This window comes from Octopus bimaculoides, chromosome 9 (assembly GCF_046866305.1).
Source record: "Octopus bimaculoides isolate indiv1 chromosome 9, ASM4686630v1, whole genome shotgun sequence".
Classification (NCBI taxonomy): domain Eukaryota; kingdom Metazoa; phylum Mollusca; class Cephalopoda; order Octopoda; family Octopodidae; genus Octopus; species Octopus bimaculoides.
The window spans coordinates 44,587,112-44,614,825 of NC_142936.1; the positions used below are offsets into that span (position 1 = coordinate 44,587,112).

The following is a 27,714-nucleotide window of genomic DNA, read 5'->3' on the forward strand; positions in this document are numbered from 1 at the left end:
CTCCAGTATGTAACTGGTACTTAATTTATCGACCCCAAAAGGATGAAAGGCAAAGTCAACCTTGACAGAATTTGAACTCAGGACGTAAAGACAGACGAAATACCGCTAAGCATTTCGCCTGGCTTACTAAGTATTTATTATCAAAGCAGGCATGGTTATATAGTTATAAAGTTCTTCACAGAACCAAATAGTTCTGGATTCAGTTCCACTGTGGGGACCATTTGGAAACTGTCTTTGATTATACAGCCTCAAGTTGACCAAAACCTTGTGAGTAGAATTGAAAAATGAAAACTAAGAAGAAACCCAATGCGTGTACGTGCATGTGCATCCACATGCATGTGGATACCAACTGCACATGTCCACATTCTTTGGAATGCAGTAATTCCAGTAGTTTCAGCAGCTTTGTTACTTTTAATACGTGAGGACCAGTGGAATGAAAATACCTTACTTGGAAAGCAGATATGGGTTGGTGACAGGAAGAGCATCCATCATCATCTTTTAATGTTCGTTTTCCATACTGGCATTGGTTGGATAGCTTGACAGAAGCTGGCAAGCCAGAGAGCTGCACCAGGCTCTAGTTGTTTGTTTTGGTATGGTTTCCATGGTTGGATAACCTTTCTAATGCCAACCACTTTACAGAGTGTACTGGGTGCATTTCATGTGGTACCAGCACAGGAGCTTTATACATGGCACCAGCATGGGTGCTTTTTACAAGGTACCAGCATGGATGCTTTCTATGTGGTGCTAGCATGGGTGTTTTTTACATGGTAACTGCACTGGTGCTTTATATGTGACATCAGCACAGGCACTTTTACGTGGCACCAGCACCCGCAGGGTTGCCAAGTTACTTACAAGACAAGGACCTCCCAGCTGAGAGAGGGAGTGGAACCAGGAGAAGTTATCGGCCAGGTTTGGAGCATGTTAGAGGAATAGGAATAGCTGTCTTACAACAGAAGAGATACTTGGCTACCCCAGTAGAACAAGGAAAGTGAGAGGTGGTAGAGAGTTAGAAAGATAGAGACAGTCAGAGTGAGAGAGAAAGGGCTTACCCAAAGGGAACTGTGGTAGGGGGAATATAAGTCATATAGAAGGGATAGAGGGAATGTTTCAGTCCCTCTACGTGGCACCTTGGGCAATGTCTTCTACCATAGCCTTGCCTGACCAAAGCTTTGTGAGTGGATTTGGTAGACAGAAACTGAAAGAAGCCCATTGTATGTGTGTATATATATATATATATATATAGAAAAAAATTAAGGTACTCAGAAATCTGGATGTTTGTACATTTACAAATTTTTATTAATGTCATATTAAATAAAGCGCTTTTCACCTAATCGTGTAGGATTTTCAAATTGATTTGAAAATCCTACACGATTAGGTGAAAAGTGCTTTATTTAATATGTGACATTAATAAAAATCTGTAAATGTACAAACATCCAGATTTCTGAGTACCTTAATTTTTTTTCTATATAATTTCTGTACATCACCTCCAAACCTTCCAATATATATATATATATATATATGTGTGTGTGTGTGTCTTTGTGTCTGTGTTTATCCCCCTACCATCAATTGACAAGCAATTTTGGTGTGTTTACATCCCCATAACTTAGTGGTTGGGCAAAAGAGACTGATAGAATAAGTACTGAACTTATACAGAGTAAGTCCTGGGGTTGATTTCTTCGACTAAAAACCCCTTAAAAGTGGTGCTCCAGCATGACTGCAGTCAAATAACCAAAACAAATAAAAGAGTAAAAGAATAAGTGGTTGAAGAATTTTGAGAGGGTAGAATGCGGATTTTATGCCAGGGATTTGCAGAGGTGTCTTGCTATGGAGAAGATACATGGCTATCCCACATTTACATAAGGGTGCGTAGGATATCTGGGGAAAAAGGTAAGATGGTAGCAGTGGGTTACCAGAGCAAAACCCTAAAGAGGGCAAGAGATGATACCAATAAACAGATTTAAAATCTCATTCTGTAGTTTGGGAAACTGTAGCATCAAGAATTCAGTGTCTTGTTCTGAAGTGCAGCATAATCTTTTAATTTTAAGAATCCAATATCTTAATAAAACAAATTTATTATACAAATTACTCTCAATTCATTTTCTAGATCAGTCGTGGGCAAATTGTGACCCACAGGTACTTTCTGAACACCATGCTTAAATGCAAGGTCACGTTGAATTTTCTTTAGTCATGTAGTCTACTTGATGGTGAGCTGTGTCTCGTGCAGCCCATTTCTCACAAAATATTGCCCATAGCTGTTCTAGATGGTAAAAAGATGTCCAAATAGACTGGTTAGTTTCATTTGATGTCCAGTTGTCAACCACATAGACTGCATCACTTAATAAACAAAGATAAAACAACAACAAATTAACAAAAGAACATTTCTTTTATTTATCCCTTTCTACAGTTAAAGATAAAGTTTTAGAAAAGAGACAATGATGTCAAAAAAAGCCAGCAGAAAAAAAATATGACTATCATGGGATAAAATGTTTCTAGTCAGCTGCATTGTAGAAAATAGCAGAAACAGTCTTAGCAAATTATATAACACACATATATATGTATGTATGAGTATATATATATATATATATATGTATGTATATTAGTAAAAGGCATACTTCTGAGCAACCAATTTGGTGTCAAATACTGATAGTAAAAGCAAGTTATTGCTTTAGAAATGTTTATTTTCTTATATGTACATGCTTAGTCTTCTGCAGTTAGTGCGTGCAGCATGATGTGTTGTGTGAAGAAGTGCTCTCGTAAGCTTGTCTAAAACACAACAACAACAAAGGCAGCAAAAGGAGCTAAGAAGAAACAAATGCCTGTTTCTTTAAACAGACGCAGTTTATTAAAAAAAAAAATTTTTTTTTGCATTCATGTGTAAAAAAAAAAATATTAAAAAATAAATTAGGCATAAAATTAAAAAAGAAAAAAAAATTAAATGCATTGGATATTATAACTTTGGTTTTTGATATAACATTGAAGAGAATTATCAGGAAAGTAGTAAAAAAAAAAAAGTTTCAGCAGACTTAGATAATTAATTTTTTTCTTTTGATTTTAATTCATCAAATTTTAATTAATATCAAAGATGAATGGAAAATAAGTTAATTTGTAAATCAAGTTTTACAGGTGTTTTAAAGATGAAGCCTTAAGCCTAAAGCCATCAATATTTAAAACATTACTAACAAAGCAAACTATGGGAATTCTTATTTTTTCTTTTTTCCCAACAAACAGTATGGTTTCTTTATTTTTTTTGTTTTGTTTTTGTTTTCATCCTCAGAATAAATGGTTTTACTTCACAAGTGAAACCAAATGAGGTGTAATTCCAGTAGAAAGTTGTTGCTACTTTAGGGACAACAGCAAATGGCAAAAAACAGAACTGACTGTGTAGAAAGAAGCCAGAGCTTGATTATAGATAGAACTATTTATTTATGTTAAACATTGTCAAGGGAAAAGTGTTATGGTGTTTATTAAAAAAATCTCGGCAAAATTACATAAGGAAAGATTTCACAAAAACAAAACAAAACAAAGAAAAACAGAACAAATTAAGTTGAACTTGTGTCATGGATAATTTCCCTTCATAAGCATAACAACTGTGAGCATTCTCTTCCTCACAAATTAGAGGCTGAATATGTGAAAACATTATATTTGTTAACACTTAACATTTTGAATAAAATTTATTTGTTTATGTGAACATGAAACTTCAACAAGATATCTCCTATGAAAAGTGAATGGTATCCTACAGAACTCTGAGGGTTGATTTAAAAACAATTTCAACATTAAAATTTAAAATCTACCTAACCAGAGGCAAGACTGCATTCTCATTAACAACATTCACAACTACAAGATCTCCATTTAATTTATTTTCGGAGAGATTATTTTATTTCATTGGGTTTTTGTTTTTTTTTGCATGTTTTCTTATTTAAACAAAGAGATGAGCATTACCAAAAATAGATGACCATTGTGAAAAAGAAAAACTATTGATTTATCGAGAATATGAAATGCTATAAATATTTATATATCTTTGCTCTATAATATATTTTATTTCAAATTAAGGCTTACTTCTTTATATAAGTGTACATATTTACATATGCATACATTTACACAATATAGTTGCCAACAAATGTCAGGCTAGTAATACATAGTTTTGCAGATAAATATTTACATACACACATAACTTATTCTCAGTCCTACATGCAAACGCAATAAACATACACACATGATATTGTTGCCTATATATGTCGAGTCATTACATACACTAGGGTAAAAATAAAACCTGTCCAAACAAACTTTAAACCCCTGGATAATAGTCATGGTTTAGTATGAAGTCAAGATTTATTCCTAAATAATGATAATAATAAAATGACACTTAAAAGGAAAGTTATGAAAAATATCTACTTCGAAAACAATCTTGGATGAAGGCAAATTGGTTCAAAGATAAGTTATTTGTTTTCATTGTTTTGACCTTACATGTGGGAAAACTTAATATATTTAGTTGAACAGAATGAATAAAATGCAGTGCTCTGTGCTTGACAAACTTTCTACAAGCTTTAATTAAAAAAAAATTAATCTCCATAAAAACCAATGATGATTATCAACAATAACAAATATAAGAAATGGAAAAAACCTCAAAGACAACACTAAAGAACGGTTTTTCAGCTGACTTGAAATCAATAAAACAGACAAAAGACAGTTATTTGGCAGAAGCCAAAGCAAGAGAACTTAGTTGAAAAGAGCACATGAATATAAACATAAATACATATATATGTATACTGATCATAAAAGTTGAAATGAACAGAAAGATTTTGTGGGCATCAGATTCTGAAGGTTAAAAAATATCACCATAAAAGCATCAATACTCTAATCTACACACTATTGATTGGTAAGCAACAATATTTCAACAGAACATGGCATTTATAGAAGTGGTTGGTCAACTGAGCCCATGTTTCTGTAAGCAATATTTGATAAACATAAAAGTTAATTAAAAATACTATCTAATTATCAGAAATAAAAGAATGCCTTTCTGAAGAGAGAGAGAAAGAGACCTAAAAAGAGAAAGTAAAAATAAAGGTAATGATAAATGTTCACTCTTTTTCATTTTTGATTTCTTAATTCTGTTTTATTCTAACATTTTTGCAATTGTTTTGAAGAAGAATCTATTGTTAGGAAACAGTGAGATATCTAAAGTGAACCAATGGACGGAAATGATAATGAAAGAGATGGAAGAAGAGGATAAGTCATAATTTCAAAGATAATAGGACATGTATATAACGTGTATATATATGTATGTATATGTGTAATCATACATACACACATAACATATACATATATATATATATACATACACACACACATATATGTATACACACAGCCTTGTAAACACAAGCACAATCTATTTTACATTGTATCTATATATGTATATAAATGTTTATACACATATATGCATACAAATATATGTATATACATTTATATAAATATGTGTTTGTGTGTATATATATATATATATATATATATATATATATATATATATATATATATACACACATATATATATGTGTGTGTGTGTGGACATATATTCTATGCATGTACGTACATATGTCATAAGCTATTACAGTAAGAAATTCAGAGAAGTGTATATGATGTTTATTAAACCCCAAATTAATCTGTTACAGTGAATAAAATGTAAAATACCTTGTTTGAGAGAGAAGAAATCATAACTTTCTGTAAAGTTATATTATTTGAATATATCCTTTAACACCTGTTTGTACATTTGAAGAGTGAACATCTAGTTAAAACAAATAATAATAATAATAATCACAATCCTTTCAGCTATAGGCACAAGGCCTGAAATTTTGGGGGAAGGAGCTGGGCTATTCAATTACATCGACCCCAGTGATCAACTGGTACTTATTTTATTGACCCCGAAAGGATGAAAGGCAAAGTCAACCTCAGATCATAAAGACAGACACAATGCCACTAAGCATTTTGTCAGTGTGCTAATGATTCTGCCAGCTCACTGCTTTAGTAGTAGTAGTAGTAATCATACTTTCTACTATAGGCACAAGGCCTGAAATTTTGGATGACGGGGACCAGTTGATTACAACGACCCCAGTGCATAACTGGTACTTAATTTATCAACCTCGAATGGATAAAAGGCAAAGTCGACCCTGGCAGAATAATAATAATCCTTTCTACTATAGGCACAAGGACTGAAATTTTAAGGGAAAGGGAAGTTGATTACATCAACCCCAGTATTTAACTGGTAGTCATTTTATCAACTCCCAAAAGATGAAAGGCAAAGTCGACCTTCACAGAATTTAAATTCAAAACGTAAAGATGGATAAGTGTTGCTAAGCATTTTGTTTAGAGTGCTAACAATTCTGTCAGCACACTGTAATAATAATGATTTCAAATTTTGGCACAAGGCCAGCAATTTGATGGGTGTGTGTGTGTGGGGGGGGGGTAAGTCAATTACATTGACCCCAGTACCTAACTGGTACTTAATTTATCAACCCTGAAAGGATGAAAGGCGAAGTTGACCTCGGCAGTATTTGAACTCAGAATATAACGACGGATGAAATGCCACTAGGCATTTTACGTGGCATGCTAACAATTCTGCCAGCTTACCATCTTAATAATAATAATAATAACAATTCCTAACATCTCAGACAAGAAAGCTGATAAAAGAAAATTAGTTCTACACTTTAAATATTCCCTCTTGATATTGTTTGAAAGATAAATTTAATTAGAATGAAAACAGGATTTAAAGAAAATTATATAAATTATTTCTGAGTAAAGAAACATTTGTTGTTTTTATCACATACACACACACACATAGAGGCTCAATATTATTTTATTTCTGCAGACAAGATAAAATGCTTCCAATGGCCTACAGTATTTACACTGAAATTTAATTTATATACATACATATAATATCACGCACCTTCTTTTCTCCTTCAGGTATATCTACACACACACAGAAATAAACCAATTATCTCTATTATCAGCACAGATTTTGGTGACGAGGTTTCGTTGAAATGAAGATTTTCTTTTCACATATGGATGCAAATTGATTTGTATAACACATATACATACAGGTTTACATATGCTTATCACAAACACAAAATGGCATATACACCCATATATATATAGATATATATTTGTTTATTTTTATATTGTCAAACAGTATATTTCTGGTTATAGCATATGACTGGGTTGAATGTTACTGACGGTTTTACGTCAACTATTGCACTAGTGAAATAGTCTGTTTGACTGCTTGACGATATAAAAATATAACCATTCTATTTCTTAGTATGTTTTTTTTGTCTGAATTATGGAAAACTAACTGAATATATATATGACTTATTAGTATAGTGTTGAAAAGTCAGAAGGAGCAGAGGTTATCTTGAAGATTCCTTTGTAGATGTGGTGCACTATAAACCATGATATACTTCAGAACTAGATAATTTCAAGACAATTTCATTTTGTCTAGTATATTGTGTATTTTAGTATATAGTATATTGTGTGTTCTAACACACTGTATCTAAAAGGGATCTTTCTTGAAGCAACCATTACAGTATCTGACTTTTTCAATACATTAAGTATGTTATATAGATAAATATTTTAATCTAGAGCTGCTTCTATTGCATAATTCGAATATATACATATGCATACACACATATATACTGTATGTATTGAGTCCCTTTTCTCCTGCATATACATTGATTTCAAACTTTGGCACAAGGCCAGCAATTTCAGGGGAGGGGTAACTGGTACTTATTTTTATCGACTCCTACAAGGATGAAAGGCAAAGTTGACCTCGCTGGAATTTGAACATAGAATGTGAAGACAGATGAAATGCTATGCATTCCCCCAGTGTGCTAATGATTCTGCTAACTCACTGCCTTTTCCCACATATACATTAATAACATACATTTATATATGTCTGTGTCTATGTGTAAGCATATATATATATTCCTTCATAAAAGGAGTGAACAGAGACCAAAGTATTGAGATGAACAATCAAAAAGAAAGGAAACCATTTAGAATAAGAAATCCAGGTTCAAATCAAGTCAATATTATTATTAAATCAAGCAATGGGATGTATTTGGTCACTCATCTTATCTAGTCAGATTTAAAATAATTAACATTATATATAAATATCTCATGCTCCACAGAAAAACAGGGCCTCAGATTAGTAAATGTGGAGGACAAATGAGAACTGTAAGATGCTTCTTATGTTTTTTCTTAAGTGCATTAGAAGCACAAGTGAAGTGAGCCCCATCTAGAAATGGAAACTGTATGATTCACTTAGCTTGTTGGAAATCATCACAACAGAGGAAACCCAACAGGACTATTAAAATTTGACTTGCAAAACCAATTCTAGTTAATTCATTTATGCAGCACTATACAGTATAACGCACTATGCATGAATGAATCCAACTCATCAGGGCATGCACTACTATGCAAATCAGACATTTCAGTTTAGCTGAGTCTTAGTCAGTACGCACTATAAATAACTATAAGTCATATAAAACTTACTGTGGACAAAATACTGATAGTCTTTCTCTGATGAAGAGCTAAGAAGACTAGAAACTAGTCAGGTTCGTTCCACATGTTTTCTGTTAACAGAGAAGTAAAACCTACTGTATAACCACATTGCTTACTTTTCACAACAAAGCTAACAACTGTATGTTTATTAAAATAAAAAACAAAAAAAACCCAGTCATTTCAATTCTAATTAATATTCAGTTTTCACTTGATATATAAATCAACACACATACACGAACTTTGTTTTCATATATATCCCACTCAGTATTTTACATGAATGCATTCTAAGATATTAAGCTAAACAGAATTTATTACAATATATTTATCTCTTTATTTTCTTTCTTTTTATTCTTTAATAGAACAGGGTATTATAATGTTGAAATTTCATATCAACACATCAATAATGTTTTGTTGAGACAATGAAATAAAACAGAACTTTTGTTAAAATAATAATAATAATAATAATAATAATTTATTCTACTAAAGGCATAAGGCCTGAAATTTTGGGGAGAGGGATAGTCGATTGAATCGACTCCAGTACTCAACTGGTACTTATTTTATTGACCCCAAAAGGATGAAAGGAAGAGTCAACTATGGGGGAATTTGAACTCAGAATGTAAGGGCGGATGAAATGCTGCTAAGCATTTTGCCTGGCATGTTAACAATTCTGCCAACTCACCGCCTTAATAATAATGGTTTCAAATTTTGCTACAACGGCAGCCATTTTGGGGGGATGAATCGATTACGTCGACCCCAGTATTCAACTGGTACTTATTTCATCAACCTTGAAAGGATGAAAGGCAAAGTTGACCTCACTGGAATTTGAACTCAGAATGTAGCAATGGGTGAAATATTGCTAAGCATTTCACCCAGTGTGCTAACAATTCTGCCAGCTCACTGCCTTAATAATAATAATAATAATAATAATAATAATAATAATTGCTTCACATTTTGGCACGAGGCCAGCAATTTTAATAGGTGGGTTAAATCGATATCATCAACCCCAGCACATGACTGGTACATTATTCTATCAACCCTAAAAAGATGAAAGCTAAAATCAGCCCCAGTGAGACTTGAACTAAGAACATGAAGAGATACAATGAAAACACTGCAAAGCATTTTGTCTGATGCTCTAATAATACTGTTAGCACTAAACTCTCCCCTTTGATTTTACACTAATAATAATAATAATAATAATAATAGAATGATAAGAGAGTATTTTAGTGTTGACTTAGGAGTTCAGTTGGGATTTACAAGGCTGCACTTTTGACCACTGGTGAAATAACTAAACAATTTAGAATATATTTGACTTCTGACCTCATCATCCTTTATGTTCCTATCTACACTGCATTTCATTCTATATATCACTTGGACATTACCAGTTTATAGATATAAATGCTCTTCTGCAACTGATACAGCTTTTGTTGCTAATCACAAATTTTTACCTGGCTTGCCAGCTATTTGCAACACCAGTAACTTGTTAATCATTGTTTTTGTATGTCAGTGCCAGCTGAATTTGTTTAAGCATGCAGTTGATAGTGGATAGATACTTGCTATTTATGACACAATGAGATGCAAAAATCTTAGATTTAGCAATCCTACTACTACTGCTGCTGATATACTTACGTGCTTTTTAGCACTGTATGTCTATATGAGATGCTTTCTCAAGATGAATACTACAATTTTGTGGCTTTCTACAGTATATCCACATTAAGTAAGATATACAGAATACTATTCTGAACTAATACTGCTTCATTCAGATATACATCATCATCAGTTTAATCTCCACCTTCCATACTGGCATAGGTTGGACAGTTTGACAGGAGCTGGCCAGGTAGAAGACTACACCAGACTTCTGTCTCTGTTTTGGCATGGTTTTTATGGCTGGATGCCCTTCCTAACATCAACCACCCATCACATAAGTGTGTCTATCTATCTATCTATCTATCTATCTATATCTATATATATATATATATATATATATATATATATATATGTATGTATGTATATATATGTACTCTGTAGATTAGGATTCAACTGAGAACATGTAGAAAAAATATAGAATCCGAAGACAATATTAGGAACAGATCATCTCCTGTTTTCAAGCACCTTATATCCACCTAGACACAATCATCATGTGTACCTTGATGGATTCAATGTTAAGCTCTTTGTATTATTGTATAAGTGTTTCTAATATGAGTTACATGTACACAGGTTGCTGGGTTGAATCATCCTAGCTTACCATGCAGAAATATGTTGTCAAGAAAACAGACCTACTGAAATGTTGTATAGATAGGAACACAAATATAAACTCTGGTAAAAATGCCTGTTGATGTAACAGGATCGTATTGTTCAGATAACAAATTGGATAAGTACAAATGAGGCAATATTACAAAGTTGAAGACATTATATGTATGTATACAAATTTATATAGATATAAAATGTGCGTGTATATATATACACACATACACATTTGCATGTGTATGTATACATACATACATTCATACCAACATATATACATTTATGTAGGAATGTATGTATGTATACACATAAATTGTTCACACATCATAATCTTTACTCTGTATAATATTATTATATATAACAGTGGTTTCAAATTTTGGTACAAGGCCAGCAATTTAAGGGGCGGGATAATTTGATTACATTGACCCCAGTACTCATCTGGTACTTATTTTATCAACCCCGAAAGGATGAAAGGCAAAGTTAACCTCAGCAGAATTTGAACTCAGAACATAAAGACAGACAAAATGCCGCTAAGCATTTTGCCAGGGGTGCTAACATTTTTGCCAGCTTGCCATCTTATTTTATTATATATAATAATGGTAATAATAAATATAATTGTTACTATAGCAATGTTGAATTATTTCAACCAATAACTGGCTCCCATATGTATGATAAGGCTGAAAAAAAAATTTTTTTTTTTCATGTAAATAGAAAATAAATAAATAAATGAATGAATAAAAAAACCAACAACAAATATGTAATGTTCAGCTTCGATATTGAGACAATATATAATCAACATTATAATGAGTGTATAATCATCTTTCCAACACAATGAAATGTTGTGTAGTATGGATGACAGGCATAAAAACGTTAACATTAACAGTTTCATGTTCAAGGCAGTATATTAAACGACAGAGCATCTCTATAGCTTTAGACTGATTAAAATGTAATGGATGCACACGTATACACTCATACACACACAAACATATACACCACACATCTCATGCATGTGTGCACACACACATACATACACGCACACTCACACACACACACACACACACACACAGAGTTAATATAGGTTTGCCATACTAACAAGTTAGTAACTGTTTGCCACTGCAATACACCACTGCATAATTATAAAAATGAAAGGCTATTTATATTTATCTGAGAATTAAAACTGTTTTGACAAGCATCAGTTCAGAGACAACTGAAAAATTTTTTCGTTGACAGAAAAATGATAACAAAACAGAATTAAACAGTTGCCTTAAAATGGCATTGTTGTTTGGCTTTTTTTTTTTTGCTTTTGTTTGATATTTTTTCCTTGTTTTTTTTTTTTTTTCTTTGTTTTTTTTTTAGACTTTATCATAAACAATTGTCGAAGTTAGACAATTATAAATTAGGCTGAAGTCTGAAGAGAAACATTTGAACAATTATTTTACTGTCCTCAGAAGCTCAGCACCTATATGTGTTTGTGTGTGTTTGTGCATGCACACACACACACACACACACATGCACACACACATGCATGCACATACACACATACATACACACATGCACAGACACACACACACACACACATATATAAATATATATATGTAAATATATACATGTACATATACATACATATATGTATATATATATATATAAATATATATATGTATATATACACACAGACATATAAATATATATATGTACATTATATATATATATATGTGTGTGTGTGTGTACATATATGTATTTACATATACGTATGTATACACACACGACACACACACATCAAATTTAGCCACAAATAAACAATTTCAAGAAAAAAAAAAGAAAAGAAGTTTTTATTTTTTTTTCATCTGACATGTTTTGTCAATTCATCACTGTGTCCTTTTACATCCAGCCCGCAAATTAAAAATTTTTTTTCATTCTGTGCTGGTCTTCAGTTGATTATGACATACAGACAACACAGAAGTGGTGGGCTTTGTGAGATTGCCTGACAAGGAGCATGGTTAATGGCCAGCACAGATAGCTTTAGGGGTGTTCTTAAGAATTAGCAGAACTTGAGGAGCCGATTACACCAACACAATACCATGTTCGGTATTCTTCAACCCGCCGGATAAAGTAATACCCCAGTAAAAATCCAATGATCTGGAAATAGAAATAATACAAGATGAATGCTGGTGACTGATCTAAACTGACGAACAGAAGTAATTAGTCTGCAATTGTTTTCAACCTTTCAAAATTATGGTTTAGAAAATTATAGCCAAAGAGTAGGAGCTTACAAAGAATCTCTTTCTCTGCCTACCTGTCTGTCTGTCAGTCATTATTCAGTTTATTTCAAGATTTCTTGCCAATAGAGAAAGAGCCAATTTCTAACCTAGATTCAAGGCTCCTTCATTGGTAATCCAATGTCAACAGAGTATTTTTGTATGTATGTATAGGTGCAGATTTGTAGGTTTTGTTTTATGTATGCATGTATGGATGGATGGATGCATGCATGAGAGCACTTTATAATGTAACCGCCTGCTGGCAAATATCTTCTGTCTTCTAAAGGTAAACACCTAATCTTTCTCTGCTGTTATCACAGCTATACAGCATTCTAAATTTACTTCCTTGTCTGTAAAGTGTGTGTGTGTGTGTGTCTATATATATATATATATATATAATTTAACGTCCTCTTTCCATGCTAGCATGTATGTATATATATCTATATATATATTTTCTTTCTCAGTTTTTTTTTCATTCTCTCTCCATTTTTTTCTTAATTTTTACTGTCAAAAAGCATAGGTTTGAAATGTCAACGACTTTTCCATTCTTCCCAAGCGTCACACTAATATACCTGTTTGTTGTTCTCTCAGCTTGTTTTCATCTTTTGTTTTCTGTAAATTTGAACTATATAAATGATAGCTTTCTGGACCTGACTCTTGAGAATCTAGTTCACAAAGCTAGCATATTTTGGTCACATGCAGCACTGTCATAGCTTAAGACCATCCTGACAGAAAGAATGAAGGGGGAGAGAGCAAGAGGCCATCAACAATGTTTATGGACAAATAACATCAAAGAATGGAACAGAAACAAGAGCCTGGCTGATTGCATGCATGCAACACAACATCAAAGAAACTGGAAAGTCTTGGACACAGGGAGGGCACCTACCTGATGAAGATGGTACACAGGTACACACACATACACGTCTATTCATTCATTTGCTTTTATATCCGTTTTCTATGTTACCACAGATTACAAGAATATATTACTGAGGGGCTTTTTTTTTACAGCTGGATATTCTTTCTGTTGCTTACCCTTACTTGTTTTTCAAGTAAGGGGTCTCTTATCTTACAAGTAGTTGCTAGTGCCGAGCCAGCAGATAATTTGTTGACATGGGAAATGACAAAAACATTACCACTTGTAATTCAGGGAAATACAAATGTAAACACACACACACACAGACACAAATGTATACAACAGGCTTTGTACAGTTTCCATCTACCAAATTAACTCAAGGCACTGGTCAAGCTGGCTGGGACTATTGTAGGGGACACATATCTAAGGAGCTGCACAGTGGGACAGAACCCCAAATCAAGGGACTGTAAATTTCCTAATTATATATATATTGGGTCATCCCATAAATAATGCGATTTTTTGATACTTCTTTTATTTTCCAAAATTAAGATGAAGTTCTTTTTTAATCTAAAATATACTCTCCATTTTCTACAATGCTCTTCCATCTATCTTCCAAAATTCACTTGCCCATGACAAAAAATACTTCTCCAGTGCTGTTCTGACGTTGTCTCCCTTCTCTGATTACTTTTTTGAAAAAAATTAATTGGGAGGAGCAATATAGTTTGTATTCATGTAGGGGTCCTTGAATGCAGGATTGTATACCAATGAAATACTTGTTATTTGTCATATGATAAATTGCACAAGCTCATTGAATTTCCTGTTATTAACAGCCGACAGCTTGTTCTAGCAAGAGTTATGGCCCTTAGACATAGAATTGTATACAAAGCATTACTATGTTTTTTTTTAACCTTTCAGTTGCCTTTTAACTCCACATATCTGAATAAATTAAAGTATAGTTATCATATTAAATTTATCAAATTCAAATTCAGGCATAAAACTGATTACAACAATTACACTGTTTACAGCGATCCACATTAATTATATAGTTTAGAGCTAACTACAATAATTATATAATTTACTACTGCAATCATTGTAGCTGCAACTAGATACAAAAATTATGCAGTTTACAGTATAATTGTCCTGAGCATGATTGCATTCAGTAGTAGGACAGTTAAGGAGTCCTGGGGTCTTGAGGAATGTGGAACCACCCCTTAGCCACTTTTGTTCCCAGGTCTACTTTGACCTGAAGTAGCAGCACTTGTCAAGGAATCAGTTGTAGGTTAATTAGCATTTCATGTAATCACTTCTGGAAGAACGTCACTTATAGACACCCCAATGGACCTAGAGCCAATGAAGCTCTTCAGTTCTTTAGCTGTTCATCATCATCATCTTTTAACGTCCGCCTTTCATGCTAGCATGGGTCGGACGGTTTAACAGGAGCTGGCCAGGTAGAGGACTAAGAGAAATTAACTCTATACAAATGCTGCATCCTGCTAACTAGTGGGTTTGTACAACTTGTTGCACCAGACCAACATAAATTTGAAGGACTAGAGAGTGGAAGTGAGTTTGCATCTGGGAGATAGAAATGATATGGCTTAAAACTAGCACTAATAATTACATAGTTTGTAATTAACTACAATAACTAAATAGTTTATAATGCATTATCTCATTATATAGTTTACAACTAATTACAATGATTATACAGTTTACAACACATTTTTTAATAATTAAAACAAGGATTTTTTAAATACTTCAGTCTTGTTTTGTTGAGGACCTGACAACTACTCTAGAAGCTGTGCCATGGTAAAAGGCACCCAGTACACTTTGTAAAGTGGTTAGTAATAGGAAGGACACATGGCTATAGAAACCAAGCCAAAAATGAAAGGTATGAGGACTAGCCTATGATGACAGTGGCTTCCAATAAGAACTCAGACTATGATGATTCATCCAACCTATGTCAACATTGGAAACTGACATATAGATAAAGATGATTCATTAATAGGAAAGTGACTTAAGGAAGAGATAAATTGTTGTTGTGTTCAACCTGTTACTCTAACAGTTTTTATGGCCTCAATTTCTTTCCTTCACAAATGCTCTTCCGAAAGGCATGAATAACACAACTCCAAGGGCTGATTACTAATCGATTATGATTGATTAATGGATAACTCTGATTATGAATAGATGAATAATCAAACAGACAGAAGAGACATATGGTGTTTGACTGCTATCTCAGCTGTGTGTAAAACAAATAATTCAATAATTACAGAATTGTATGTGTGTGTGTAATCGAGGATAAAATCTTTATAAGATTTTATTAGGTTACCAGATTGTAATAAAACCATATAGGTAACAATTAACACAACAAGTAGTGCCATATGCTAGAAATGGATGTCAAATGGCTCTAACAACTACATTATTTAGTCCATTAGCATGAGTTGAAAGCGAGGGAAGTGAACAAAGCAGATTTTTTAAAAAAGGTTTTTAACTACAGATCAATTTCTAGTTTAGAGATGTAAATCTCTTTACTGTCATCAGTATAGTATAACACATTGAACCTAATTATAAATATTTATACATACCCATACAAATAACACATATCTTCAAACATATATACAAATGTTCACATTTATATACAAGCTAAATCTAATTCATTCACCCCCAACTACATGTGTATACGATCAAAAATAATACCGGAGTGAATATAATGGTCGGAGTAATTTATATTTATATACAATCAAGGGTAAAAGCTTTGTAAGATTTTATCAAGTAGCCAGCATGTGATAAAACCATACAGGTAACAATTAACACAAAATATATGATTATATAAATATAATTTTAAGGGCACGAATGAGTAGCTACTTGATAAAATCTTACAAAGATTTTATCCTTGATTATATACAAATATAAATTATTCTGACCAATATATTCACTCCGGGATTATTTTTGATCATATATGCATGTAGTTGAAGTGAATGAATTAGATTTAGCTTGTATATAAATGTGAATACTTGTATATACACTTGTTGATATGTGTTATTCGTACGGGTATGTATAAATGTTTATAATTATGCACAATGTGTTATACTATACTGATGACAGTAAAGAGATTTACATCTCTAAACTAGAAATCGATCTATAGTTAAAAACCTTTTTTAAAAAATCTGCTTTGTTCACTTCCCTCGCTTTCAACCCATGCTAACGGGGTAAATAATGTAGTTGTTAGAGACATTTGGCATCTATTTCTAGCATGTGGCACTACTCATTAGTGCCCTTATTATAATTATATTTATATCATTATATATTTTGAGTGAATATATATATATATATATATATATATATATATATATATATAAAAACAAAAGTAAATGAGTATATGCATATATACGTACAGGTATGTGCATACCGACATCCACCTGTATGTATAGGTGCATATCTGGGTACAGGACATTGCAAACAAACGTAGACGAGAACACACGAGCCACATAGAGAACATTCTACTTCATCAGCTACCCACGTTTTAACACCAGCGTTTCGACGAGCTTATATATATATATATACAGAGAGAGAGAGAGAAAGTACAATAGAATGCAGCTGTTATTTTTAATTTACCAAGGGGAGTAAATTGAATAAAGGGGAGTTCATTGTTCCAGGAAAGAATAAAAATCAATCTCTAAATTCCACTGATTGAGAAATAGTCTGCAAAGCCACAACAGTACCACAGAAAAAAACACACACACACACACGTGCAGGCATATGCATACACACAAGCACAAAATGAGAAATGGATGAACCTATAATTCACTGTTTATGCAATGAATTAGAAATGCATCAAGCACTACAGTGAGAGGTTTTTGATTCACATGATTTTTGGCTGTGGTGTAATATGTTTATGGCCATTGATACAGAAACAGCACCAGAAGGCCAAAAGTACATTATTTATGCGCTTATTTTGAATGTGCACACACACACATACATACACAATGTGTGGCTAACACTGAAGAGACAAGGTTAATGCTGGGAAAAGTTGCATAATATTACTTGTTATGAAATAACAATTAGATAAATCACACAGAAACTCACCTGAGGTATTGCACTTCCAAGTCCAGCCATTCCGACAATATCCAGTCGTAGAACCAACAGTCTTCGTAACAATGAAGTACAACCATCAGTGTGGATAATCTTGTTCGTCTCCACAGTCTAGCAGACAAAATGGGAAGAAAAACATGAGAAGCAACTTTGAAATATTCAATGAAGGAAGAAACCACCAATTCTTTTATTCTTTTACTTGTTTCAGTCAGTCATTTGACTGTGGCCGTGCTGGAGCACCACCTTTTGAACAAATTGACCCCAGGGCTTACTTTTTTAAAGCTTAGTATTTACTTTATCAGTCTCTTTTGCTGAACTGCTAATTTACAGGAATGTAAACACACCAACACTGGTTATCAAGCAGTGATGGGTGGACAAACACATGGAGATATATATATATATATATATACTTGATAAGTGTAAGCACTTGTATATGCCAGATAGTGGCCAAACATAATATAACTGTAATATATAACCAACTATGCTCAATAATATCTTTCTTTTCTATTTAAAAAATATCTAAAAAGTTTTTTGCTGAGAAGAATGCATACAAAAGAACATAAGAACAAAGTGCGAAAATTCTTTGTGTAAATTAGTGCCAAAATGGGAAAGACAAAGTGTCGACTTTCTTATTTACTATATTTTGAGAAGGAGAAAATTTGTTCTTACTAATAGCATCTGAATAAGCTATATTATGGGATATTATGGAATAAGCTATATCATGGGATTTTATTAAATAAATGAATTTTAAAACATGTAAGTGATAGAAAAATGTCTTTAGTTGAAAGCAAAAGAAAAAGGGAAAAAAATATCTGTGAGTCATTAAAAAAACAAAACAACTTTTGACAAAGGTAAAGTTTATAAAAATTACATACCAGGTTACGTCGGACATTATAACCACAAGAGTAACGAGGAAAGTCTCCCTGGAAAAGAACAATAAGAGATGCAAATATATTTAGAGATATATACATGCATTTAGAAATCATAATGTCATATTGCATCACATTTATGAAATAATGGATAGGATTATCATCATCATCATCAACATTATTATAGTTTTAAATGTTTTTCTAGGCTGACAAAAGTTGGACAGATTTGCAAGGCAGCATTCCTTTGTGTGTCTTAGTATTTGTCCTGCATTATTTAACCTTTTTGATACCAACGCAAATGAGACCATCCCTGATATTATCATACAAATTTCTTATTTTAAAGTAATCTAAATTAAAATCTTCCATCAGAATTTCATGTTAAATTATCTTCCAAACACCAGTTTAATAACAACGAAGTTATATCATTAAATTCTTCATTCTTTTCAAAATTAATTGAAAAAATGGTTGTGTATTTCAATTGAAATATGGTAACAAAAAGGTATAAGATAATGCATGTCACATACTGCTTCTTCCCATGGTTTTTCCCAGGTCAGCTCTTTATCCAGTAAGTATTGTCCATCCATATTATATCAACAAGTTAGTATGCAGTCTATAAACAGTTTAGCTTTCATTCTACATTTGCCAATGTCTTTGATGCCAACCTACTTTCACAATTCATTTGCATATAGATGGAGGTTTTTAGCTGTGAGCCTCAATGTGGTACATTTCATATAATCATATTAATTGTTTAACTAACTTCAACCACAATAATTATGAGATCCACAAGCAACTTAATCTTTCACCTGAGTCTTATGAAGGAGATGATAGAGGATTGAGATATGTGGCACAGTGCCATACTCAAGAAGATCCACCCACAACAAAAGTGATATCCTAAAACCAAGATTTCACATAAAAAAGCACCCAGGATACTCTGTAAAGTTGCTGGCATTAGAAAGGGCATCCAGCTGTAGAAACCAAACCGAAACAGACTATGGAACCTGGTGTGGTCCCTGGCCTTACCAGTCAAGCCATCCAGTCCATGTCAGCATGGAACATGGGTGTTAAATGTTGATGATGATGATAGGGATGAAGACTTGGCTGCTGAGGATGCCTTTAGTGCTTAGGGACCAAGTACCACATTTGAACATAACTACTCTCCAACAATATCAGAGGCTCTGAAAGAGGCCAGAAACGTTGCTCCCCCACGCTAAGTCAAAAAAATTATCTGAGTAATTTATCAGAATATTTAGTTTATAGATAAGGTTTTGTAAGCTATACCTTTTGTATATATTAGATACAAAAGGTAGGCATGGCTCTATGGTTAAGAAGTTTGCATCTCAACCATATGGTTTCGGGTTCAGTCTCAATGTACAGCATCTTACCCGGGGCAAGTGTCTTCTTCCTTGAGACAACCACTGCCTTGTGAATGAATCTGGTAGATGGAAAATGTACAGTGCCTTTGTGTGTGTGTGTGTGTGTGTGTGTGTGTGTGTAGGTGCACGCAGGCGCACACGTGTGCATGTGTGTGCATGCATGTGGCTATGAGGGTGTGTGTGTGCACATTTACATTTTGTGCTTCCTTTGAAAAAGCACTGAGCAATAAGTAGTGATGTTTTTTGCCATGCCCTGTCAACAAAATAATAACAAGTGGAATGAAAAACCTCTAACTTGAAAAGCAGGTAGTGACATGAAAGGTACCCAGCTGCAAATCATGTCTCAATAAAATGTATTTGTTTAGCCCAGGGGATTCTCAACCAGGATCCATATAAAGTTTTGTTGCTTAAATGTTTCAGCAGTAAATTGGTTATACTCCTACAGTACACAAAATATTTTAACAATTAAGGCCTCTGCCAGGGATGTAGCCAACCCACTTATGCGTAACATTCCTTCTTTGGACACTAAACTCCGCTTGCGAAGACCTGATGAGGCAAGTGAAATCGAAACCAAAATCGAACTAAATTTGTAGACTGGCACCCATGCCAACGTCTTCATTGAACACTAAACTCAGTTTGCGAAGACCTGTTGGGGCAAGCGAAAGCGAAATTGTGATAGCACCAGTACCAGTAAATCACTAAGAGCACCGTCCGAGCGTGATTGTTGCCAGCCTCACCTTCCTGGCACGTGAAAAGACATTCGAGCAAGTTCGTTGCCAGTACCACTGGACTGACTCCTGTGCAGGTGGCAAGTAAAATACACCATTTCGAGCGTGGCCATCGCCAGTACCTCCTGACTGGCCTTTGTGCCGGTGGCAAGTAAAAGCACCCACTACACTCTCGGAGTGGTTGGCATTAGGAAGGGCATCCAGCTGTAGAAACTTTGCCAAATCAGATTGGAGCCTGGTGTAGCCATCTGGTTCACCAGTCCTCAGTCAAATCGTCCAACCCATGCTAGCATGGAAAGCGGACGTTAAACGATGATGATGATGATGATGAATTCCTAATAATATTTAATCATAACAATGTAATATGATTTTTTAGACATTGAATGGCAAGGAGGGTCCATCCAAGTTTAATACGAATCAAAGGGGGCCATAGGTAAAAAAAATGGTTGAGAAATGCTGGTTTAACCCATGTTAACATGAAAAAAAAAGAAAGAAAAAACAAACGAATGAACAAAAGCCAAAACTATAGATGAAGACATGAGTCTTAATGTATTATATTATTGACCTGGAATAATCTAGTTATGAAGAGGTCGTTGCCAGTGCCGCTGGACTGGCTTTCGTGCAGGTGACACGTAAAAAGCACCTTTTTGAGCGTGGTCGTTGCCAGTACCGTGTGACTGGCCCTCGAGCCGGTGATACGTAAGAGCACCCACTACACTCTTGGAGTGGTTGGCGTTAGGAAGGGTATCCAGCTGTAGAAACTCTGCCAGATCAGATTGGAGCCTGGTGCAGCCTGCTAGCTCGCCAGTCCTCAGTCAAATTGTCCAACCCATGCTAGCATGGAAAGCAGACGTTAAACGACGATGATGATGATGATGATGATACCAACAATAAAATTAACTATTAAGTAATTAATAATATACCACCAAACAAATCAATCTGCTTGTCCTATGTCAGCCAGTAAAGTAATTTATGTTAAATACGGAATACATTAAAATGGTTTCTTTAAAGAAAATCCAACATTATTTGGAATGAAAAAATTTTAGTTTTACTGACCGGAGAACTGATACAGCATGATGGTGGTACACCACAAGATTCTTCTCCACTAGCATCGCATTTGAAATAAGCATTGACTTCATAATCATGGAAAGAATCAAAGCCACAACATTCCCACTGAAAAAGATTACAAAAATATTTTATTTGTATATTTAAAAAAAATTTTTGCCAGATTTCTTTGAAAGTAATTATTAATAGACCAATAGACACTACCACATCAAAATATGCCATAAATTTGAAGGAATAAAAACTTGATTCACTCATTTTTTGTAAATATATTTTAAACTTACCGAACTCTGAAGCCTATCCAAAGTTGACCGCATCCGTTCATTAGAATGGTACTCTGCAAGGGATGGTCTTAATTCTTCAGAGTTCAGTGTCAACTCAGTCTAAAAGTAAATTTTAATGGTATTAAAAATCATTTCAAAAGCCAGAATACTCTATACAAATATCCTTTTTTACTTATTGTAAAATTCATGTATAATACGAAATTTTTTTTTTTTTTTTTTTAACAAAAACAAGATTAAAATTAGGATACATAGAATGTATGGTATTTGGTAGCAATTTTTTTTCTCTCTTCTTTTATTTCAGAAAAATGCAATAATGTATGAAAGATTTTATTTTTTTAGACTATAATTTATTTTACCATTATTTAAATCCATGCATTTTATATAAAATGAAATATTGATTTCAAATTTTGGCACAAAACCAGCAATTTAGTGGGAGAGGGTAAGTTGATTAAATCAACGTCAGTGCCCAACTGGTACTACTTTTATCAATCCTGAAAGGACGAATGGCAAAGTCAAACCCAGCAGCATTTGAACCAAGAATGTAAAGAAGAATGAAATGCCACTAAGCATTTTGTCCAGTTTGCTAATGATACTGACAGCTCAGCACCTTATAAAATGATATACTCGTCTCCTTCTTCTGGCAGGTCTCGCACAGCCCTAACCTGCAGTTGTAGGTGCATATGGCAAGGTTAGTCCTGTTCCATGATGGCCCACAGGAACCTGTGATTCTTAGCAGCATCTCGTTGCACTCCACCGTCATGGAGTGGCTCAATTGACGTGCAGGGTACTGAGGCCCTTCCTTTTCTCTTCGTTCTTCATGCTTTAATAGGACACCATCCCACTGGCTGGGTGGGCAAGCCGACATTTTGTTGGATGGCCATTGACTGTTCAGGAGTTCATCTGCCCTTTGATGGGTCTTATTTTTTGTCCCACAGCGTCTCCAACAACACTCTCCTCACCAAGCGAGCCTGGTGGGGTTGTCAGTTTAGTCGCTGATGACCCGACCATGCAACAGGTTGTACTGGATTACACATTACCAGTAGCACTCTAGAGCAACCTGACATATGGTCGTGGCACAAATAAAATGATGTATTAAAAACTAATGTCAGAGATGCAAGCATGGCTGTGTGGCCAATAATCTTGCTCCAAAACCACATGGTTTAGAGCCTGGGTCAACTAATACCTTGCAAGTGAATTTAGTAGATATAAACTGCAGAAAGCCAATCAAATGTATGCATAACCTTACGAAGGAAATGACGGAGAACCAAGATATGTGGCACATTGTTTTACTTGAGAAGATCTGCCCATCACAACAGAATTGAGATCCTAAAACTGAGGTGCCACTTAAACAGCACCCTGTACACTCTGTAAAGTGGTTGGCATTAGGAAGGACATCCAGCCATAGAAACCAAGCCAAAACAGACAATGGAACCTGGTGCGGTCCCTAGCCTCGCCAGTTCCTGTCAAGCCATCCCACCCATGCCAGCATGGAAAACACATGTTAAAATGTTGATGTTGATATATATATATCATCATCATCATCATTTAATGTCCGTTGTCCATGCTGGCATAGGTTGGACAGTTTAACTGGGCTGGCACACTGGAAGGCTGCACCAGACTCCAGTCTGATTTGGAATGGTTTTCTACAGTTGGATGCCTTTCCTAAAGCTAACCACTCCAAGAGTGTAACGGGTGCTTTTACATGCCACTGGCACAAGTGCTATTTTCTTGACACCAGGGTGTGTTAATGTGCCACCAGCACGGGTGCCAATTTGTGTGACACTGATGTCTGTCACAACTGCGATTTTGCTCGGCTTGATGGGTCTTCTTCTCAAGCAAAACATAATGCCAAAGGTCTTGGTCATTGCCTCCATGAGGCCCATCACTTGACAGGAACTCAGCCACCTTGCCTCTGTGAGGCCCAATATATATATATATATATATATATATATATACACACACACACACACATACATGTGTATCATCATCCTCATCTCAACATCTGCTTTTCTATGCTCGCATGGGCTTGAAGGAATCTGTTGAGGCAAATTTTCTATGGCCGGATGCTCTTTCTGTTACCAGCCCTCAACTTTACCTGTTTCCAAGTAAGGTAATATTTCCCCATAACCAGACATGTTTCCATGGAAGACTTAAAACAAAGCACACTGTTTGCATGATGGTGACACTTGTTAACGAAGGACATGTTGGAAAATGTAATTTCAGATAGATAAAAAAAGACGAGATGGTCATGAGCGGAACGTCTCTGAATATATGTCTGCTTAATCAGAGCTGGTATAGAACTAAACAGCAGCTTACAAGTGGAATCTCAATATTGGTAAACTAAAAGGGAATTTGAAACAAATACCATGGTGATCAGATTTAAACATTTAATTGTTGTATAACTAAATAAAGAAGAGAGGAAAATGGGATACTAACTTCATTTCTGTAGATGAATGCCAAAATTCCAATCGACACTTGAACAAAAAATGCAACCACTGTAATTGTCAGGAACTGAAAAGAGAGGTAAAAAATGAATAAAATACATGGAAAAAAAAATTTAAATTAAAATTAAAATTAAAACTAAGAAAGAGATTTCTGAGGTGGAGGCATGGCTATATGGTTAAGAAGTTCACTAACCCCAGCCAGAATCGAACCCACAAATCAACGTTAGCATGGCTCCTTGTTAGCATTGATGTGTGGGTTCGATTCTGGATGGGGTTAGCTCATCATTTTTCAGTCATTTGTTTGTATTTAGAAGTTGTCACTTCAAATCAGAGAATAAAATATTATTATGATATATATATATATATATATATGATGATTGTCTACTCCTTATGCAGAGTCTGACCACCTCTTGTACCGACACCTTAGATCCATCATGGTATCTGATGTGGCTTTTTGAACTAGATAATGTATTGAAAAGACACCCACATAGATTGCATATTTGATTTGGACTACCAAGAGCTGCAGTTAAGTTCTGATCTTTGTGGATCTTCAAATGTCTTTTGAGGCCTCTATTGGACTTGCAGACTTTATGGCATACACAGCATTGAAAGGTGTGCACAGATGTATAGGCAAAAGAGTTGGTGGAGGTTCGTTTTCCATGGGTCTGCAAATGAAATTTGAACCCAGCAAAAGAAAGGTATGGTATGTCACAAATTGTGCACACAAAAAAGGTTACTGAGATTTACCTTCTCAGTCACAACATTCTTCTTTAAATCTCTCTTGAGTTTTGCATATGCTATCCTGGCCTCCTCAAATGCTTTCACTCCACTCCACACTTTTGTTCACCATCCAGCTCGATCCAAAGCAAAGGTTTTATGGCCTTGGATCCATTTCAAGTGACTTCATTTAAGTCCTTATGCCATCTTTAAACATCTCTTTAGGCTTACACCGATTATGTTTCCCCTCTGCAAGCTCGCCATAAAACAGCTGTTTGGGTGTGCGTTCATCTGCCATTTGAACAATATGGCCAGACCACCTCATTTGATTTCTCAGAATCATTGATTTAATAGAAGTGATGCCTGCTGATGCAAAGACATCTGTGTCTGCAGTAAAAAAGCTCCATTTAACGTTTAAAATGCAGTGAAGGCACTTTCGGTGGAATCGGTCTAACAGTTTGAAATGTCTTTCATAACATGTCCATGTTTCAGAAGAATACAACAGAGATGGTAATTTTGTGTTGTTATTCATATGTCGTTGGTGCCATATATATATATATATATATATATATATATTTTGACAATATTAAAAATAAGGATTACTCCAAAGTAGCAAGAGCATTACCTTTAATTCTATAATTATGTCCTATCTTTTAAGACCAACACATGTTTCAGTTGCACCAATTAGTAAGTGTTGCAATTGCAACCCTACTATAATATAAAATGTTGCAGTGTTCTCAGGGTCTTAACTTGATATCACTCAGGTATGGCCATTTAATGATTTTCTTTTATAAACTCTGTGTTGTACAATTTAGAGCTGTCCATTAAGTTAGATATGAACAATCTCTGTTTCAAATTCTTACTGGATAATCATTTTCAGTCCATCATTTCAAAACTTTGTATAGTTTAAATGATAATTATTCATTTACACTTCGTAAATGTGAATTTCCTCATGTGTAAGCATCTCGATGCATGCACCTGTCTAGAATTTATTACATTACCCTTGGATGTGAAAACCCTGAAAAATTCTCATAAACATACATCACATCTATTGGTTCCAGATCTGTATGGTCTTGAAGTACAAATTAATTCCCGTTTAATCGTACAGTCCTTGTTACTGTCCTTAAAAGACCAGATTAATTTGCTAAAACTCTTTTGGAACCTTTTATTTTTTTCTTAAATGAACTCAAATGATTTGCCAGTCTTCTCTTGATTATTAATGATGCCCCACTGAAGAAAAAGAATTCCTTACCCTCAGATGTAACTATACATCCATATATTTCACTTTTAGTTTTACACTTATTTTCCACATAACAGAATTCTCATTCAGAGCAATTGCAAAGACAGCCTTTTATATTTCCCTCAGATTTACTTTCAATTTGATCATGCATTGTAGAATTAAATTCATTTCCATCAAGTTCTTTATTATTCTTTACTCTTTTAGATAACATGATCTTTGTTTTATTTCTTGCAGAACTTTTTTCTTCTTGATTTGACGTTTCATTTATGTTAAATTAGGTTGTTTCCCTTTTCACAACATTTAATTTCATAGCGTTCCCTTCTATTTGAGTTACTTTATTCAGATTGACATTATTATGCTTCGAATTTATTACGCTATTCTGATTGTAATTGCTTTTTTGAAATTTCGATATTATTTTAATATTATGTGTTGCTATAATTTGTGCAATATTACAGTTAAGGCAATAACCTGATCTAAACTTATGTCAATTAAAAATTTTGTAATATTTGTGGTTTCTTGGAAAATATCTTTGAATTGCTGCATCAAACAATTTGGTAAAATTGTAATTGACCTGTTTACCAAATGGAACGATTAACCATAAAGTATTTTTCAAGTTAAGATCATAATTTTATATATATATATATATATATATATCATCATCATCATCATCATCATCGTTTAACGTCCGCTTTCCATGCTAGCATGGGTTGGACGATTTGACTGAGGACTGGTGAAACCGGATGGCAACACCAGGCTCCAGTCTGATTTGGCAGAGTTTCTACAGCTGGATGCCCTTCCTAACGCCAACCACTCAGAGAGTGTAGTGGGTGCTTTTACGTGTCACCTGCACGAAAACGGCCACGCTCGAAATGGTGTCTTTTATGTGCCACCCGCACAAGCCAGTCCAGGGGCACTGGCAACGATCTCGCTCGAAAATCCTACAGGAGCCAGTCAGGCGGTACTGGCAACGGCCACGCTCAAAATGGTGCATCTCATGTGCCACCCGCACAAGAACCAG

The 27,714-nt window shown here is 34.4% G+C and overlaps 1 protein-coding gene across 1 annotated transcript in view; it reads right to left on the reverse strand.

The window, feature by feature from the left end:
* Positions 1-12,598: 12,598 nt before the first annotated feature.
* LOC106883925 (tetraspanin-15) overlaps positions 12,599-27,714 on the reverse strand; it is a 109,167-nt gene continuing 94,051 nt past the window's right edge. Inside the window, exons 3-8 of the mRNA XM_014935068.3 lie at positions 24,732-24,806; positions 22,296-22,394; positions 22,006-22,122; positions 18,855-18,902; positions 17,974-18,090; positions 12,599-12,921 (exon numbers count right to left, since the gene is read on the reverse strand). Of these exons, the coding sequence (XP_014790554.1) occupies positions 12,817-12,921; positions 17,974-18,090; positions 18,855-18,902; positions 22,006-22,122; positions 22,296-22,394; positions 24,732-24,806 (561 nt within the window). The 3' untranslated portion in view covers positions 12,599-12,816. The remainder of the gene's footprint in view (positions 12,922-17,973; positions 18,091-18,854; positions 18,903-22,005; positions 22,123-22,295; positions 22,395-24,731; positions 24,807-27,714) is intronic.